The 21,549-nt window shown below is 33.9% G+C and overlaps 1 protein-coding gene across 1 annotated transcript in view; it reads right to left on the bottom strand.

Moving 5' to 3' along the window:
• LOC109093804 (tumor suppressor candidate 3-like) overlaps positions 1-21,549 on the bottom strand; it is a 73,679-nt gene that overhangs the window by 7,023 nt on the left and 45,107 nt on the right. Inside the window, exons 7-8 of the mRNA XM_042720015.1 lie at positions 7,306-7,369; positions 5,856-5,930 (exon numbers count right to left, since the gene is read on the bottom strand). Of these exons, the coding sequence (XP_042575949.1) occupies positions 5,856-5,930; positions 7,306-7,369 (139 nt within the window). The remainder of the gene's footprint in view (positions 1-5,855; positions 5,931-7,305; positions 7,370-21,549) is intronic.

Raw genomic sequence — 21,549 nt, forward strand, 5'->3', positions numbered from 1 at the left:
AAGCTTTCCATTTCAAAGAAATGCTGCTCTTTTGAACTTTCTTTTATCAAAGAATCCTGAAAGATATGTGTATCATGATTTGTACAAAATATTAAGCAGCACAACTTTTTTTTTTCGTTTTCCAGTTGATAGAAGAATCTTTCTTGCGGCAACACATCATCATATTCGAAATGATTTCTGAAGGAATCATGTGACACTGAAGACTGGAGTAATGATACTGGAAATCAGCTTTGCATCACAGGAATACATTTCACTTTAAAATATATTCAAATAGAAAACAGTAATTGTAATTGTGATAATATTTCACAGTAGTTCTGTTTTTACATTACTTTTGATCAAATAAATGCAGTCTTATATGAGGTTGTTATACCAAAGCCAACTTTGATGTTTCTTTAGAAAAGTTACAAAAAAAGTCAATTTAATGCCATAAATATAACACGAGTGACTGAATCAAGCTTAAGTGTAGTTCTGGCAGACCATGGTGTGACAGCCAGCCATTATCTGAAGCTCAGCTGATCTGTAACTCCTCTTATTACCATTTAAGCAAGACATAAAAGCTCATCTATGGTACACTCTCTTGCCTAAGTCTGTCGCAAAGATGCATGCTAAGACAGCTTTTCAGGGACTAGTCTATTGCACAGACACTCACTTTATAGACAGCCTTCTTGTCCGTCACTAGACATCTATCACAGAGACATGCGCTCACCCATCATCCATCCCCAACTCCTCCTAAAGCAGGCACGTGATCGATTACTTGCTTGTTTCACCGAGATAATCATCATCCTACACTGGCTCATTGTCACTAGTATTGTATTACTACCGCATGGAATTATGTAACTGTTGCTTATAAAATTTCTGGTTAATTGCCTTAGGCTTCAGGGTTTTTGTCTGGATGGCTCAGAAGTTGAACCCTTCAGAGTGAAGCCTGTGACCAAATAACTTCAGTTCGGTCTCTACAATAATCTATAATAGCAATGCAACCAGAAAAACTATGCACAAGTGTACCTACAACAAAAGTTGTTTGAAACACAAGGGGTGTTCACACCAAATGTTGGTTTGATTTAGTTCTACATAGTACAGTCATGTTAATTGTATACATAATCTATTATTGACATTAATTTTTCAAAGCATCCTCACTTTTTACACAAGTGCCTAAAACTTTTCACAAGTATAGCTTTGCAAGTAGGTTTATTCAAGAATCTTGGAGACATTGCCGCAGTTCTTCTAGATTTAGTCTCAGTTTGGTGTCATTCCAGACAGACTGGATGATGGTGAGATCAGATCTCAGTGTGGATCACCAGGTGTTGCATCAGACTCCTTAATGCATTATACAATAAATCTAATTGACTCAACATTGTGTATCACCATAATGGTCAATAACCATGGTAATGGGCCTAAGTAAAGAGATTTAAATAGCTTAAAAAACATATTTTTGTATTTATATTTTTTTTGCGCTGTCAAAAAATACTAATGGCCTAGCAGTTAATTGACTTGTTTAAAAAATAGAGCACAAAAGGTAAGGCCAACTCCATTACATTTAAAAAAAAAATTACAAATTTGTCATTTTTTTTTTCTGCACTTATTTGAATAAGATGTGGCGGCCATAGTTATCTGCGCATAAATAAAAAACTCACACCAACATACAAGCACACAAAACAAATTACAGAAGCACAAATACAGGTGAATTTCCGACGACTTATATCTTTAAAGAAATAAATTCCTCTTTGTGACTACCAGCATCGCATGTACCTCCAGGCAAAGCTGACAGAGGCCACCCACCAAGATGCTTAAAGAGCAAACCTCTGTCCTCAGCGTGCAGGTCTGTCCCTCTGCCTTCACCTCACAATCTCAGGGAAAGTGACATGACTTCGAGATGGGCATCGTGCAACCCTCTCCCTCTTTGTCCCCCTGCTCGTTCTCTACGATAATCATGTATTCATGACACCAAGTTCAGTCCCTTACTCCATAAATGACCTCTTGGCCCACCAAAACATTTTACTGAGGAACTGACCTGAGTGATAGTTCAATAAATTTATTGGTATAGAAAATATTGATTTCTGCATATGGCCAATTAACAGTGACAGGTTTGTGGAAAACCCCAGTTCCTAGTGAGAGTGCCATCCATATTTCTGCGGTAAATTTGGGTGGCACAAGAAGAAACGTGACACAAAACCACCTAATAAAGTAAGCCAAAAAAATAATGCATAGGGGGAAATGTGAGACAGAACCTCCGAAGAGAGGAAGTCAAGAAGGTACGTGTCGCTAAACCACCTGCTAATGTGAGCTTTATGAAGGATATGAATCATTTTAAAACATTCACCTGTCTAGATTAAGTCTAATCTTATATAAAAATATTTCACTGTGAAACCCTAGATTTGCATTTCATGGAGGAAATACCAGAGCTTACTGCAGGATATAGGCTTTGGTTTTGTGTAAATGGAATGCCGCATCAGATCTGCTTTAAGCACTGCTAATGCATGAGAAACACATAATGCGACACCATCTTTGAGGTATAAAGATGGCTATAGATTATTAGGGTTGCAAATTTTTGGGTTGCCAATCAAATTGATTCACGATTCATATGTATATGTTTTAAATATTACACACTAATGTATCAAACTGCAATTAGTTAGATTTATTTTAATTTATGTCAACATAATGATTTAAACATTATATTTCAAGATTGACAGATAAGGATCAACAAGATTTATAATTGAAAGCAAAGACCAAATCACAATTCATTATGCAATTAAATGCAATAAAAAGGCTAATCATATTAAAATATTACTTTGATATTCAAATATTACAATGGCATGAACACTGTTTTCAAGTGTATGCTCTTTCAAAAAAGATTTTCAAATTTATGCTCTTTCAAAAAGCATAAAATCAGTATATTAAAATTAAATAGCACATGTAATACAGTTTTTTTAATACTAAGAGCTGTGGTCAGGTGGTTCTAAAATGAAATTAAAATGAAATTAAATAATAAATTAAAATAAAATGTAACAATTCGCCGGGTTTGGATATGATTAAAAAGTTTTTATTTTTTTCCCTATTCAGAATGATTTGATTCAGAACTATTTGTTTCAGTATAAGTAACTCAATCAAAATATAATTCAACATATTTCAAAGTTGACACATATGAATCAGCAGGATTTATATTCAAAATAAAAGGTCACAATTAATAAAATTCAGATAAATGCCAAAAAAGACTAATCGCAATACAGCATAAATATAAACATCAAAATATTAAATTATGAAATAACAAAATATCAAATATTAAATTAACGAATGGTTAATAAAATTAAAAATAAATACAAATAAATAAAATATATAAATTTTTTGGAAATAAAAAAGACTATTGGAGTATGTTTTACAAGAAAATACTATTTTAGTCTTTCTACTTTAAAATTTAAATTACATTTTCTTTAAGTCAATGTTTCTTTTGGTTTTGTTGCAATAATTTGTGAAATTTACCAGCGATCCTACACTGTTTTTCAAATATACAAACCTTCAGTAAATTACATTTGTATGGTGGCAAGCTAAAACCCATGTGATTAGTATTGTTTCATAAGAAGAATACACACAAAGATTTAATTAATTTTACTATTTGCATAGGTTCAAATAGGTAATTCTTTTCACCAAACACAATAATTAAAAATCAGCATTACACCTATGTTCACCTCAATTAAAACTGGTTTATGTATTTGAGTGGTATTTAGCAGGAGTTTATAGCACAAGTAGGGTTAAAAACGACATGTGCACCACATTTAAATGGAGCTATATTCATGAATGCTGAAATTCCTGCCTTACACACAATCACCCACACAAACACAAATCGCAATGACCACAATTATACACTTATGCTGACACACATATACAGTAATTACAAGTATTTGTCTCCCAGCGTACTGCATAAAGAGCTTGCGTCTTTTTCTGAGCTGTCTAAAATCAGAAACAAAAAGCTCTTCCCTTATTTGTCATGGAGATATGTTTGAAACCAAGCCAAAAATAACTCATCATTTACATAACTCAGCATTTCCATATTACCCATAACTCATTCCATTAGCATATCAAAGCTGGGGATGACTCTTTGGAGGTGGGTTGGAGGCCATCACATTAAGTGGTCTCCACAGCTAATGCAGTGATAATACATGGAAAGCTATTCGTCAATCAGAGACTGGACGTGATGCTTGTCTTTATGGGAACCCGTGAGAAGCACTTCGAGATGGGGATGAAAACGAGTTTGATGTGAAAAGCTCAGAGGAAAAAAAGACGGTCATGTAACGCAAACTTGTAAGTGGGACAGAGACTCAAGCTGGAGGTGACACCAGGCCACACACACATGCTGTATGCAAGATGCACACTCATCCTCAGTTATCAGCAGGCAACCGATTTTTTACCCTATTCACCTGCAGTGTCTCGCCTTAAGCACAACACAATAAAAAACACAAACAATATCAATATGCAAAGGAAAAGCATGCTGCTTTTGCTACTTTTATGCCGCTTAAGGAATACTGAAACAAAAGAGTACTTCTAATGGACTTTTTTTCAACTCTTTCTAAAAAGTAGTGGTCGACCGATATATCACCAAGGCTGATGTGTTCGAGGTGGGACTTTTATTTTGACGGCAGTGCCTGAGCACATAGTGCTCACATTCTCCCTCTTGTTCTGTCTAATACGGACAGAAGTCTGTCTAATAATCAGATAGAATGGTTAAACAAAGGAATTAATGTATACAAAAAGTATTATAACGATTGCTTTTATATTATTAGTATTTATTATTAGTATTAGTTGCTTGCCATCAGCATGAAGCAAATATGCACTTATATGATTTAAACAAATCTTTGAATGACTAATGAACATTTATTTTCACAAACCTTGCAAACTCAGTCGAATCCAGCTGTGAGATCTTGTGAAGTGTGTATTTGTATCCTGCATGATTGCGTGTTCTCTGCGTGACGGTCAGTCCGTGTGAATTGAATGCTTTAAACTTTAAACTCGTGATTTTAAATTATGCTGCGCTTTATGCATTTGCCAACTGTCATATTCATGTCATTTTCTCTTATCGATTTAAAAAAAATAATATTTACCCTCAATTAATAATAATACATCTTAATATCCACTATCGAAACAGTTTTCGCCAAGACTTTTTTTGATCAATCATGCTTATTCTTATTGGTGCTCAATTATTAATAAGGTTAAGGGTTCGAAATCACTTTCGATATTATCCATGGGGAAACTTAGCTAATAGCCCTAGTTTTTATGCTGCACTGTCTGTCAAACGCTTGTGGGAGATATATATATAATAATATGGGATATGCATGCATGAATGATTTTCTTTTCACATTAATAACATTTAAACTGGATTTATATATATATTTTGTTTTTTTGCATATTGTGCAGATATATTCTTATATATTGGCCATATTTATATATATATATATATATATATTTTTTTTTTTTTTTTTTTTGTGGAAACTGATATATTTCAATATTCTATGATGAATAGAAAGTTCTAAAGAATAGAATTTATTTAAAAAATAGCAATCTTTTGTAATATGCATCCTTGCTAAATAAAAAAATATTTTTATTATTTAACTTTATTAACTAACTTTTTACCAGTAGTGTAAGAGTGCTTGAAGTTAAATAAATAATAATTACATTTGGGACAAAAAGTGAAGTACAAATAGATTACAGTAGTCTCTAAAACACTAGTACCTAGTTATGGCGATCCTTCAGATATACATGTATTCTGAGCTTCATTCTATAAGATTTTTGTAAAAACCGTAACATACTGTATGAACAATACAAATAATATGAGAGAAAGAAATACAACATTTAGAGAAACTTACTCCTTCGTTTTCCCACGTCTCCCTTAGAAGTGGCGGCTTCATTCAGAAGGACCATTCCCATGGTGATGGCAGCATCTGAGATGGGAGTCAAGGAATGACTACGGCCATAGATGTGGATGGTTTGCACAATAAACACCCAGGACCTGATACAATGCTTACAGAGTACCTGTAAATTTACTGATCGGGCTGGCAAAACATAGTTGTAGCACACCTGGACATTTCAATTACTGTGAACACAATGGAAACAAGACACTCTTCAAACCCTAACAAAACTCAACCAGCTGGGAGGTCTCCTCTAGCCTGGGGGGAAGCTAGGTGTCGATGAGAGGAAGAGAGACAAACACGAGGTGTTCTGCTGCCAGCAGCCAGAAGCTCCCCTCTCCTCCAGTAGCCGAGCCAGACGGTAGCAGAGGGTCCCTGTCTGTCTGCTCAGTCTGTACCCGTCAGGCACAGTCAACAAACCCGTGTAATTACAGGGGAAGTTCACACAGAGAACGAGACTCTGGAGGACATTCCCAACACGGACAGGAGAGAGAGTGTGTGTACAGAATTTTTGAGAGAGAATTTTTGAGTTTCTATAAGGATGAACATAGAAATGTGTAAGAACATTTCATACAGGGGCACCCTGATGGATTCTGACAACCATAGATGAGTAGACATAACCCAAAAAAAAAATCTGATTTGTCGCAAAAAAAATATATTAAACAAATTCTGTGTGTCAAATTCTAAGGCTGCATTTATTTAAAAAATATAGTAAAACAGTAATATTCTGACACATTATTAAAATTTAAACTGTTTTCTATTTTAATACATTTTAAATTTAATGTATTATTATTATTTATTACAATTAACTTTTTTTGTGAAAACAGTGATGCGTTTTTTCATTATTTTTTGATAAATATAAAGTTCAAAAGAACAGAATTTGTTTGAAAAATAAATTTTTTTGTGACGTTATAAATGTCTTTACTGTCATCTTTGATTAATGCGTCCTTATGGAATATTTTTATATTTTACTTTTTTTCCTTATTTAAAACTAAATAGATAAATAAAAATCTTACTGTCTCCAAACATCTGAACACTATTACTGTCTTATGTCTTTGTCAGCAGTATGTATAAATAATAATAGTGATGTTTCTTTTTTATAATTGTTTTTGTTTTTGTTCATTAAATAAAACTTTTGTCAACTAAAATATTTTAGCAGCAACTGCGCTGACAAGATTAACATTAAAACTTTTTAAATCATATTTAATTACAGAGAAAAAAACCCCACAAAAACATGAGAATAAACCTTGACTACTGGAAAATGCTGTGGAAATGTACAGACATTTTAAAACATTACCAGAATGATGAACAGATCTGTATGAAGTCAGTGGGTTATTACGGTTCACTTCATTAACTAAACAATGTGACAGGTCCATTGTGCAGAGAGAGGCTTTATGTGAAAGGATATTCAACAGAAGAATAATGTGAGATTCAGCCACAAACTGAGCTTGACTGCTGCCGTGGATATAACTCTGAAAAAGACAGAAAAAATTAGATGACAAACAAGCAGAAAATAGACCTTTCAAGGTCTCCTTTCACACAACTGTATCACTATATAATACAATACTACAGCATTATGATAAGCAATGCTTTATTGAATTTATCATACTGAAATGGCATGAACACAAACCACACACACACACCACTGACTTTGTATTTAACAGCAAATAAATAAATAAAATCATGATTCTTAAAAAAGCAAAAGGTCAGACAGAAAACAGCCAAAGACAAGGAAAAAATCTATAAGGTCAAAGCAGATGCATGGAAAGATGAGGGGATAATCTAGAATAAAATCAAAAGAAAACCTGAGAGTAAGTGACATGACCTTCAGTGGGTCAATGAAAAGAATGCTGGGGCACTCGAACACGTCAAGTCAAAATGACATCACTTGCTCTCTTGAGAAAACCCACTCTAGATCTAGCGCAAACAGATATTCATTCATCGGTGCTGGATAAATGTGCAGGAACAGTGCGGAGAGGATGCAGCTTCAATGAAAAGCCGAAGTTTCCAGTCTTGAAAACTTTCTAAAACTTCTCAGACTCCATAGTCTGACAGAAGAAATCTGCCAGAGAATTGCTTTAAAGAAAATCCAAAAACTGGGGGAAATTAACTGTTTCATCATCATCAACCTCAAGTCATTCCAAACTTTGGAATTTTTTTTTTTTTTCATGAAACACAAAATGAGTAATTTCACAGAATGTCCATGCTGCTCTTTTCCATCAAAATTAAATAAAGCACTAAGAATATTATACAATAAAATTATATACAAACTTAAATAAAAAACCTAAATAAAGTCTCAACAATTCAATATATGATGAAAAAAAAAAAAAAACTTGAGGGTGAAGCATTCTTTTAACTTATAAAATCTAAAGCTTCAGAAATCAAAACTTTACAGACACAATGCGTTAAATCCTTCTACTAAGGTTACATATTTAAACAGAAGGTATAAAGAAGTGTTGTAAAAATGATAATGTATTAGATTAACTCACAGTCGGAAAAACTAATTTCAAGGTGAGATGAACACATTCAATGCACACTATCTTATTCAGGGGATTTTTTATTGTCATAAAATCCTATCTACAGTAGATATAGGGACCACCTAGATACCTCCACTGAAATATGTCACTGAATTTCATTACTTTGAATGAAGCCTGAAGACATTCATGTATGGTTTTGATAAAAATATATCTGACAGAAACATTTGATATAATGGATTTGAGAAGAAATCACTACAGAAGACAAAATATTGAATAGAATTTTTTATGTTCAGTGTTACACTAAATAAAAAAAATGTCAATAGTTGACATGAACACCGCAATAAAGTATTGAGAAACCAAACTGCCAAAAGCGGCTGTTTTTACTTGCAGCATATCATGTAGAGACAGAAAAACAAAGATATGGGGGGATTGTGCGGAGGGAGCCATTAAGAAGAAGATATGAGCAAATAGGCCAGTGCATTTATCACTGTCATGTCACCTGTCGCCTCTGGGTTAACGCATCTGCTAACATTTAAACACAGCCATACTGCTGAATATTTTCATATGAAAGAAACCAGCATTTAGAAGCACTTTCAGCACTAACACAGAAAGACACAACTGTATTATTCTACTGGAGTACTGTATCTGTCATTGGGCTTTTGCAACTTAAAACATTCATTTGCAACTTTTGAAAACACCCGCAAAGTATTTTTACTTATTTATTTGGTAACTTTTTGTCTAGAAGCAATTTAGAATTTGTATTTATTTCTTCATTTTCTTTTTTTTTTTTTCACTTTTGATAAGGCAGTGAGAGATGTGACAGAAAGCGATAAAAACTGGGAAAACAGGAACAGGAAATAATGCAAGCTGGAATAAGGCCATGTTTACAACTGTAATTCTACTTATTAATAAATAAATTAAAATTGATTTAAGGCTGTCTAACAATTTATAATGATCATATATATATATATATATATAGATATATATATATATATATATAGATATATATATATAATATATATATATATATATACTATATATATATATAATATATATATTCTATATGTACTCACCCCAGTCTTTAATTAAACCTAATTAATTGATAGCCTTAAGGGAATAGTTATGAACATTAATGAAGATTTGCTGAAAATGTACTCACCCCAGTCCACCCAAGATGTACTGTAGATGAGTTTGCTTCTTCATCAGCAAACCAATTTAGAGAAATTTAGCATTACATCACGTTCACCAGTGGATCCTCTTTACTGAATGGGTGCCGTCAGAATCATCAAGTAATCAAACAGCTGATAAAAACATCACAATAATCCACAAGACTCAAATCCATCAATTAACGTCTTGCGAAGCAAAAAGACATGCTTTGTAATAAACATATCCATCATTACGATGTTTTTAACTTTAAACCTTTATCCATTGAGTTCTTTATCCATAATATTGGTTTCTTCAGTGAAAAAGTCATCTTGTCTGAATCAAGAGAAAAATACGCACTGATCAAGCACTGTTTACATGAAAACAGTTCTAAACAAATATGGTGGATTTTGACGTGAGAAGACAACAGGGGATGGACTTTTTCCACTGGTGTTATTATGGATTATGGACACCCATTTCAGCCAGAAGTGATGGTTTGTAGTTAAAATTCCATAATAATGAATTTATTACAAACACAGTTTTTCACTTTTTACATTAACTGATGGACTTGAGTGGTGTGGATTACTTGTGGATTATTGTGATGTTTTTATCAGCTGTTTGGACTCTCATTCTGATGGCACCCATTCAGATCCACTGGTGAGCAAGTGATATAATGCTAAATTTCTCCAAATCTGTTCTGATAAAGAAACAAACTCATCTACATCTTAAATGGCCAGAGGGTGAGTACATTTTAAGAATAATTTCATTTTCGGGTGAACATTTCCTTTAATTTGAATATTGCATAATTTGAGCTAGAAAGAAGTATTTCTGGCCTTTTTTCGAACAGTTGCAATTGTCCGATTGGGAGTGGAAATATTCCATTTGTATGTTAATTTAATGCTTGCTATAGCTTATTTAGATTACACATATATACATAGTTTATAGAGTGACTAATCAGAGGATTGAATGAAGAGCTGTAATAAACCAAGTGAGAGAATCAGTAGTTGTGAGGACAAGTGTCGGTGTCATTGTGTGGGCAGATTTCCTCATCACACTGTTGATTTATTCAGAGTTGACTTCTGCTCTGGGCTTTGAGGCAACGCTCTGAAGAGCAGATCCATTGTACCCATAGTGCACCGGGGGTCAACTTTACAGTCAAGACTGACGTCACCATCCAATGAACCATCAAACATCATATGTAGTTCTTTGTGTAGGAGCATACATGACTGAATATGGTCGTTACAACCGCCTACAATTATTTGTATTCAAAAGACATTATTTTTGACCCATGCAAAAATTCAACTCCTACACTTTAAAAAGCACACTCTCTGTTAAATGAATTTCCTGGCTTTGGAGCTTTGGAGCTTTTTATATATATATATATATATATATATATATTTTATTTTTTTTTTTTTTTTTTTTAGGAGAACTAGGAATGAGTTTATCAGTGAATTCACATATGGCATGTGCATTATAATTTCACAAAGTATGAGGTCAGGATACATTAGCTTCTGAACACATTAATGTTGGTGGTAAAAAAAAAATAAGAAACAAAAAAAAATCTGAAAAAAAAATAATAAATAAAATATAAAAAAGAAAAAACCACCAAAAAATTTTTCCTCCTGTACACACACACACACACACACACAATCCAACATATATGAATGAATATGAGACTATCTCTAAAGTGAGTCATTAGGTTAAGCCTTGAATTTCAAAGACAGAAACTCTGCCAGAATGCCCGGGGACACTTCAATAACAGTTTAATGGTATACTGGATTTTCAATAATGCAACTAATTTTCTCCAGAGAACAACAGACTGTAGTCCCATCAGGAGAATGAATCAGCAGTCGTACATTTGTGGTAGCGCCAGCACTTCATTCTGTTTTATCTTCCACCGCTGAGTTCTTGAGTGGAGAGTTACCCAGAATACTCATCAAAAAAAGTAAAAAAACCAAAAGGAAGTATAAGTGTGACTAGCTTGTTAAAGACCACTAGAGTTGATTATGATAATTCATGTTTTGAATTACTTTTTTCATTATTATTATTTTTATAAATACAGATAGAGCATGGACAACTATGTGATCTAACCAGAGATTCACCCCAAAAATGTGGGTAAAAAATGTCTATGCCAGTCTAAAGCTGTATGACTTCATTTCTTTCATTATTCCTGAATGCAATTACATGGAGACTAAGGCTTTAAAAGTAGTAATAGTTTTATATGAGGAACTGAAATGTAAGACATCATTCTAATTCTAACTCATACATGAGATATTAACTGCTGCATCCAGGTGATAGAACTTGCAAAGCTGATCGGCCCTATTCATGAATGAATTGTTCAGAATGGTTTTGTGAGCTGGATCAATTGGTTCACTGCAAATATCTGACTTTATGAATTATTGGTTCATGAACTGGACATCACAATTTTACTCATCCACTCTCATGGCAAGATTTTTAGTCAATATCAACTTAAATTACTGAATCTCAAAAAAGTATCCATTCATTGTACATGCATGGAAAACAACCAGTACCATTCTTTTAAAAAATTTTTGAAGACTCCTTTTGTGTTATATTTTTTGGGTCAATCTCTTTATCACAGTTAAAGTTTATAAGTTTTGTCATGTCCCACATTAAATCAACCTGTAGGATGTCCAAATATGCATAATTGGAGCTCATAATTAAAATCCCAAAGCATCAGACTCTCAGTGGGTACATGTGGAGAAGCAGAGAAGCTAGATCAAGAACTCAAGATGAATCCACAAGAATAACACAAAAACTGTAAACCTGGATGGATCATTAGTGCGCCAAACTCTTCAAGACACATGAATCGTCCTTTTCATGGTGGTTCAAGACTGTCCCAGCAATCACTTTGATTTGCATGGAGTTTCTTCCGAGCCTTACCTTATTTAAAAGCTGTTTATCTAGCTCAGATAGTATGGATGCCTTTTTAGCGTGCTCTTCTCAGTATGAAAGAACAAATTCTCACAATCAGTGACATAATAACGTTTCCCTACGACTCATGCAACTGTTCCCAATAAACAACATTACATATTTCATCACCACGTTTTTTTCCCCCCCTTTTCTTTTTCATTCCCTTCATTTTCCATTCGAATGGCTTATTTTAATGCCGCTTTCAATCTATGAAACAATGCAAAGCTCTTACTAAAAAAAAAAAAAAAAAAAACAGAGGAACATGCATAGCACATTAGGGCTATGACATAAATTCGAATTGCAAATTGCAGTTGTTCGCGATAGTCGGAAAGAAAAATACTGTAATACTCTCTCCGGCCCTTCCAATTGATCTGACGAATTGAGTAATGATTTCCCCCCCTTCAGAAAACAAAAAAAACTGCAACCTAAGCTAAATTAGAGAAGAAAAAAATAAGCACAGTGCGCAGCACTATAATTGGACAGTGAATGTGTGTGTGATTATTCAACAAATGTTTTTAGAAAGACCATGAACTTATCTGAAGTGAACCTCATTTTCTATCAAATCTAGTGTAAACTTAAAATAAAAATAAATAATTCAAATGTTACACTGACCTTATGTAGGCTAAAGAGGAATAATCACATTTTTACACATTCTGGATATATTTATATGTGTAAATGAGATTTGGGAGACTGATTGTTGGAGACAATCATGGATGACTGGATGCTGAAAATACAGATTTTTTAATATGTCCTTGGGGAGTTGAAACTGCCCTTAATAACAGATATTACATGAAGCCGTTATGAATGTCTTTGTCTGAGCTTTGATGAGAAATCCATTTCTTTCCCTCCTGAGTAAAAATGTATGTGACTCCTGTTTTCAGACACTAACATTGTACACTGTGGGTGTACACTTAATTGTTGTAACCGACATAAATAGCAACCCAAATCCTCTCCCCGCTGATGGCTAATGTGTGATTTTTAACCACAAAAGATACATTTTCTGTGTCCCGGGGACATACTAGTCCCTAATAAGTTTTAATCTAGTAACCTTTGCATATCATTTGTTCCTTTTCCCTCCACCTCACTGTTTTAAGTCTTCACTATTAAAGGTCAAAAGAATGAGTCAGTGATATAGATAAATGAAAAGTTAACAAAGAAGCAAAAGAGGAAGAGAGGGGGAAGAGAAAGAGAGATCATATAATAGGTTAAAAAAAAGTGGTTTGGGTTTAGAGAACAAGTGGGATATTAATTATACATTACTTCTTAAGGAGGAAGTTCAGCAAAATTCACAAAGAACCCAATAATTTTCTGTCTATTTTTAATGATGCCGATTTGCAAAACACTTTTTCACGAGAGAGTGAAAAAAGTACTACCTTATTAAAAATACATGGTTAGAATGAAAAGTATGAGATTATTAAAATAACTCTATCAGCAGGCCAGGGCTCTTCAGCTTCTTTCTTTCAGGGGCCCATTATTATCAAGATGATAACTCAAGGGGGGAAAACTTTTTTCTGAGTAATTATTAGACTCTAAGCACTTATGCTGTAAGAAAGATGTTAACTTGGAAAAAAAAAAAAAAAAAAAACTTAGTCTGTTAACATTAACCTTGAAAATACAAATCCACATGAAAAAAGGCCATATATAGAAATAATGTTTAAAAAGATTTCTATCTCAAATAAAAGCTTATTCTTTTTAAACTTTCAATTCATAAAAAGTCCCAGGAAAAAAAAGCATCACATTTTGACAAAAAGTATTACGGCAGCACGACTGTTTTTCAAACAACTGATAGATAATAAAAAACAGCTTTCTTGAAAATCAACTCAACTGGATTGCAGTAAAATGTAATTTAATAGGAAATTGTTATTTTAAAAATTGTAATTTAATATTATTATTCTACTGTAATAACATTGATCAAATAAATGCAGTCTGTCAAAATCTCACAGACCTCAAATAGGGAACTGTAATTTTTACACTTACAAAGAGGTGAGAAAAACAAACTTTTTGTCATTTATTTATTGAAATCAAATAATTTTTTTTTTTGTTTATCACCAACTTCTCTGTATTAAGACATTGTTTCAGCTTCATTCCGTGTCTGCATTTGCATAAATACATTTAATTGATATAACAAGATTGAATGTAATGCTTCCTCTTTCATGCCTGGAACAGCTGAACTGGGAGCAGAAAACCTTAAACCACACTCTAAATATATACCACAATATACCACAATCCATCGCTCAAGATTTGAGTAACTGCACCCTGGTGTATCAAGCAGTGCATGCGATTATCAAAATCAATCGGACGGCTGTAATAACACTGGTGTTAATTTGACGGCACGTGCTTGGCTGGTGGGCAGGCTCGCTAAAGAACCCTTACATTGCCCAGAATACTCATCAAAAAGTAAAAAAAAACCAAAGGAAGTATAAGTGTGACTAGCTTGGTAAAGACACTAGAGTGATTATGATAATCATGTGTTTGAAGTACTTTGTTTCTTATTATTGATTTTATAAAATACACGATAGAGCTATGGAAACTAGGTGATAAACCCAGATATTCCCCCAAAAAGGTGGGTCAAAAAATGTACTATGCCAGGTCTTCAAGCTGTATTGACTTCATTTCTTTCCGTTATCCTGAATCAAGTTACATGGAGACTAAAGGCTTTAAAAAGTAGTAATAGTGTTTATATGAGGAACTGAAATGTATTAGACATCATTCTAATTTTTCTAGACTCTACACATCAATATCGTATACTGCTGCAGTCCAGAATGATAGAACTTGCAAAGCTGATCGGCCCTATTCATGAATGAATGTTCAGAATGGTTTTGTGAGCTGGATCAATGGTTCACTGTGCAAATATCTGACTTTATGAATTATTGGTTCATGAACTGGACATCACAATTTTACTCATCCACTCTCATGGCAAGATTTTTAGTCAATATCAACTTAAATTACTGAATCTCAAAAAAGTATCCATTCATTGTACATGCATGGAAAACAACCAGTACCATTCATTTTTTGAAGACTCCTTTTGTGTGTTAGATTTTTTGGGTCAATCTCTTTATCCATCCAAGTTAAAAGTTTCTAACGTTTTTGTCATGTCCCACAATTAAATCAACCTGTATGGATGTCCAAATATGCATAATTGGAGCTCATAATTAAAATCCCAAAGCATCAGACTCTCAGTGGGTACATGTGGAGAAGCAGAGAAGCTAGATCAAGAACTCAAGATAAAATGCTCTGAATTCCACAAGTGGAACCTGGATGGATCATTAGTGCGCCAAACTCTTCAAGACAATACAGAATTGTCCGTTTCATGGTGGTTCGGGAAGACTGTCCCAGTCAATCACTTTGATTTGCACATAGGAGTTTCTCTCAGCGGCTCCACAGTGCAAACCCGTACCCGGCAGCGCGGAGCGTTCGAGTTTAAACTAGCGTCCTGTTTATCGCAGCATCAGGATAGTATGGATGCCTTTTAGAAGGCGTGCATCTTCTCAGTATGAAAGAACAAATTCTCACAATCAGTGACATAATAACGTTTCCCTACGACTCATGCAACTGTTCCCAATAAACAACATTACATATTTCATCACCACGTTTTTTTCTTTCCAGTTTTTTTTTTTTCCAGGGCCCTTTTCTTTTTCATTCCCTTCATTTTCCATTCGAATGGCTTATTTTTAATGCCGCTTTCAATCTTGTGAAACAATGACAAAGCTATTAACCCTAAAAAAAAAAAAAAAAACACAGAGGAACATGCATAGCACATTAGGGCTATGACATAAATTCGAGACATTGCAAAATGTGCAGTTTGTTTCGCGCATAGTCGGAAAAGAAAAATACTGTAATACTCTCTCCCCTTCCAATTGCCCTTGAGATTATGTGTTTCCCTTCTTTCTAATTGATTGTTTGTTTTCATGTCCTTTACGAATTGAGTATTATGTGTTCCCTTTTTTTTTTTTTTGTCTGCTCCTTCTGACAGGGAAAATAACTGCAGCTAAGTGTGAGTAGAGAGGAATAAGTTCAGTGCGCAGCACTATAATTGGACAGTGAATGTGTGTGTGATTATTCAACAAATGTTTTTAGAAAGACCATGAACTTATCTGAAGTGAACCTCATTTTCTATCAAATCTAGTGTAAACTTAAAATAAAAATAAATAATTCAATTGTTACACTGACCTTATGTAGGCTAAAGAGGAATATCACATTTTGACAGATTCTGGATATATTTATATGTGTAAATGAGATTTGGAGACTGATGTTGGAGACAATCATGGATGACTGGATGCTGAAAATAACAGATTTTAATATGTCCTTGGGGAGTTGAACTGCCCTTAATAACAGATATTACATGAAGCCGTTATGAATGTCTTTGTCTGAGCTTTGATGAGAAATCCATTTCTTTCCCTCCTGAGTAAAAATGTATGTGACTCCTGTTTTCAGACACTAACATTGTACACTGTGGGTGTACACTTAATTGTTGTAACGGACTAAATTAGCAACCCAAATTCTCCCGCTGATGGCTAATGTGTGATTTTTAACCACAAAAGATACATTTTCTGTTCCCGGGGACATACAGTCCCTAGTAGTTTTAATCTAGTAACCTTTGCATATCATTTGTTCCTTTTCCCTCCACCTCACTGTTTTAAGTCTTCACTATTAAAGGTCAAAAGAATGAGTCAGTGATGTAGATAAATGAAAAGTTAACAAAGAAGCAAAAGAGGAAGAGAGGGGGAAGAGAAAGAGAGATCATATAATAGGTTAAAAAAAGTGGTTTGGGTTTAGAGAACAAGTGGGATATTAATTATACATTACTGCTTAAGGAGGAAGTTCAGCAAAATTCACAAAGAACCCAATAATTTTCTGTCTATTTTTAATGATGCCGATTTGCAAAACACTTTCACGAGAGAGTGAAAAAAGTACTACCTTATTAAAAATACATGGTTAGAATGAAAGTATGAGATTATTAAAATAACTCTATCAGCAGGCCAGGGCTCTTCAGCTTCTTTCTTTCAGGGGCCAGATTATCAAGATGATAACTCAAGGGGGAGAAAACTTTTTCTGAGTAATTATTAGACCTAAGCACTTATGCTGTAAGAAAGATGTTAACTTGGGAAAAAAAAACAAAAAAAACAAACAAACTTAGTCTGTTAACATTAACCTTGAAAATACAAATCCACATGAAAAAAGGCCATATATAGAAATAATGTTAAAAAGATTTCTATCTCAAATAAAAGCTATTCTTTTTAACTTTCAATTCATAAAAGTCCAGGAAAAAAAGCATCACATTTTGACAAAAATATTAAGCAGCACGACTGTTTTCAACACTGATAATAATAAGAAACGCTTCTTGAAAATTCAACTTTGCAGTAAAAATGTAATTTAATAGAAAATTGTTATTTTAAATTGTAATTTAATATTATTATTCTACTGTATATTGATCAAATAAATGCAGTCTGTCAAAATCTCACAGACCTCAAATAGGGAACTGTAATTTTACACTTACAAAGAGGTGAGAAAAACAAACTTTTTGTCATTTATTTATTGAAATCAAATAATTTTTTTTTTGTTTATCACCAACTTCTCTGTATTAAGACATTGTTTCATCATTTGTCTGCATTTGCATAAATACATTTAATTGGATATAACAAGATTGAATGTAATGCTTCTCTTTCATGCCTGGAACAGCTGAACTGGGAGCAGAAAACCTTAAACACACTCTAAATATATACCACAATCCATCGCTCAAGATTTGAGTAACTGCACCCTGGTGTATCAAGCAGTGCAGCGATTATCAAAATCAATCGGACGGCTGTATAAAAATGATTGACGGGCCGTGCTTGGCTGTGGGCAGCTAGCTAAAGAACCCTTACATAGCCAGTTGAGTCCTTGCTTTCCGTGCGTGTGTGTGTTTTGTTTGCTAAACAGCCTCTGAAAAGGTCAAGCTATTTTTTTTAGACATTTTATGCATCATCAGTTCTGTAGCATTGCTTAAATTATGCCAACAACTGAAGCATTTGCGCAAGTGCAGCGGCCACTTTCTTCCCTTAGCATTTCATCATAAAACCACATAAAAAAGAACACTTGCAAGGATGCAAAAATCCAGTCATTCAGGTCTGAATGTGCAGTAGGTAGCTAGGAGCATCTATCAGACTTTTGAGGAACTTTGCGGTTTCTGCAGGCAGATTGAATTTTTAGTCAGCGTGGGAGCAACCTTTCATTACCCCTACACTATCATCAAGCATTACGTCTCCACTCACTCAAGTGTTGGCGATGCGCTGGCCCTGCAGTGGCTCAGTGTTGGCATCACCACGACTTTAGTCCCCCTGAGGCCTGTCACTCCTTCCAATGATTTTTAGTCTGGTTTCAAGAGAGTGGTCTATAATGTTGACGGTGGATTTAATGTGTTGACTTAGATCTTATAATCGGCATATAGGTGCAAAACATTTTACTCTAGGACATTTTCCAAATTAAGAGTAGAAGGTGTCCTGTACAGTATGCGGTGTAGATTGCGTTCCAGATGGTGCTGTGCAAACGGCAGACATCTCTCCCATGAAATGAGCTCTCTTTTTGGGGTGGAGTGGTTTTCATTCAGATCAATTTGTCTGGAGCGCAAGATCATCAGCGGGCTGCTCTGAGAGCCTCTTGGATACAGGCTGGCCGACAGCCAGAGAACCAGTCGCACACTATAAAGGGGACGGAATCAGTCCTTCTAGGGGTTGTAAATATTTGCTCTGAAAATCATTCAAATTGTTCATTATTACAGAACTAGCTCACTTAGAAAAGTAAATTCTGTATTCATTTACTCGCCCTCATGTCATTCAAAATCTGTTCGACTTTTTTCCATGGAACACAAAGGTAACTTTTGAAGAAATGGATCGGTCTAGACTGTAAATGAATCATTCAAACCTGGATCAAAAGATTAATTGAAAACATTCAAATAATCATTCATGTGCCAACGCACCAACAAGTGCAAGGACGGAAATCAAGATATCAGAGTAACGACCAAATTTTGGTCTGTTCCTCTCATTATCATGCGATTTGGCACATTAATTATATGGAAAAATTATATTTATTTTTTTATACATTTATATACATAATCTTTTTTTGTTGTTCAGGATTCTTTGATTAATAGAAGGTTCGAAAGAACAGCATTTAGCTGAAATAGAAAGCTTCTGTAACATTAAAATTTTATTTTTAATGTTGTTTACTTTTGATCAATTTTATGCATGCTTGCTGAATAAAAGCCTTAATTTCTTTAATTAATTTTCAATAAACAAATAAAAATCCGAAGTATCCTGGGGTATCCTATTAAACATTGATTATAAAATAATAATACAAGTTTCTTTATAATGTGCATTAATGAACTGCATTTCAAAATATATTTAAATCGAATATTTATTTTAAATTGTAAAAATATTTTACAATATTACGTTTTTTGCTGTATTTTGAAATTAAATAAATGAAGTTTTGGTGAGCAGAAGAGACTTCTTTTAAAAACATTAAAAAATCGTAGCGGTCTAAAACATTTGAATGGTAGTATATATATTTACTTATGTTTATTGAGTAAATTATTTGAGTAAACTTTTAGAAAGGCACTGAAATTTGATTTCATTGAACTATGGGTATGATTCATAAATATTCTCAAAAATGCTTAATATAAAAACCAAGTCATAAATTGAGGATCTGGAATTGGATTGAAATTAGGATAAATTAAAATGCAAAAAAACATTCAAAATTGTATTATTTTAGCATTAATTATAATCATTTACATTGTCTAGGTGTTTAATTTTCATTGCCGGATTAATGCACTGCCGTGCATCTCTCATTTTAAACACAAAAAAAATGTTCTGTGTGAACTCCGTCCTTATTCTGCCTTTCAAACACAACACGAGAACATTCTGAAGAAAGCATCTACACCCCCGACACATGCTGATGCTTACATAATCAACACATAATAAGGATATTCAAAACACTTGTAAACACACTCATCCAGTCTTTCTCTACCGTTTTCGGTCCAGTTGGTTGTGACAGGCCAAACAGCCTTTCAGAGTGTGTAAAATAAAGCTGCCAGCATAAGTTAGAGAAAGAGTTTTTAAGCCTGTCAAAAGAATTCTCAAGCTTATGGACAGGGGGATACCGAAAACTCCAGCAGCCAACAGCAACCCTTCAGCACAACCGTGTGGTGCCTAACAAGCTCAGGAAAGAGCTGCTCTGCACGCTGGAAGACAGGATGAGAGGGTGCTGATTTCATCATATAGGACAAGCCATTAGACGCTCAGAGCAGCGGAGGCATCTGGGTTAGACAGCAACAAATCAGTCATTCCCTCCATACTAATGCTACAAGCATGATTACTTCACTGTTTCATAATCATTGACTATAAAAGTAAGCTAATTATTACAGTTAATAAACAATTTGCAATATTGTAACTTAATTGACACTTAATGACTGAGGTTTGGCTGGTTAGCATGACACAGTGCCCCTGGTGGTGCATACTGTAACTACACCTTATGAGGGCACAAAGCATCTTTCTCCATAAAACATATCTATACATTCCTAATTTTTGAACCATGAATCCCAAAACTTGTTATATTATAGTCATTTTTCTTCGAGAGTGAAATAGAATTGACCTGGTCATTAGAGTTTGAAACACCAGACAAGAAAAGAGGGTAATTTCAAATAATGACTTAAATACATATTCTGGGTTCAATACACGTTTAGCTGAAACTGAGACTGAAACTCGTTCCTCACTTTCAAGAAAAAAAAAAAATAATGCAGGTCTTGTAATTTCTTGTTCTTGTCATTCGTAGTCATTTTAGGGTTTTACACGTAAGTTGTACAATTATAATTCATTGTAAAGTTGTCAAATTTATGACATACTTTGTCATTTAAGGACTGGCCTTATTCACTTCAATTGTAAGTGCCTCACTGGAACTCAGACAATTTACTTTTTTGAAGTGAAGAATGGACAAGTCAAAAATATTTGTATTAGATAACACTACATGCACAGATGCTGTTGATTGAGCTTAAAAGTATGGTTCACCTAAAAAATAAAAATTATGTCTCACTCTCAAGTTGTTCCGAACCTTAATGAGTTTCTTTCTTCTGC

Source organism: Cyprinus carpio, chromosome A1 (assembly GCF_018340385.1).
Source record: "Cyprinus carpio isolate SPL01 chromosome A1, ASM1834038v1, whole genome shotgun sequence".
NCBI lineage: Eukaryota > Metazoa > Chordata > Actinopteri > Cypriniformes > Cyprinidae > Cyprinus > Cyprinus carpio.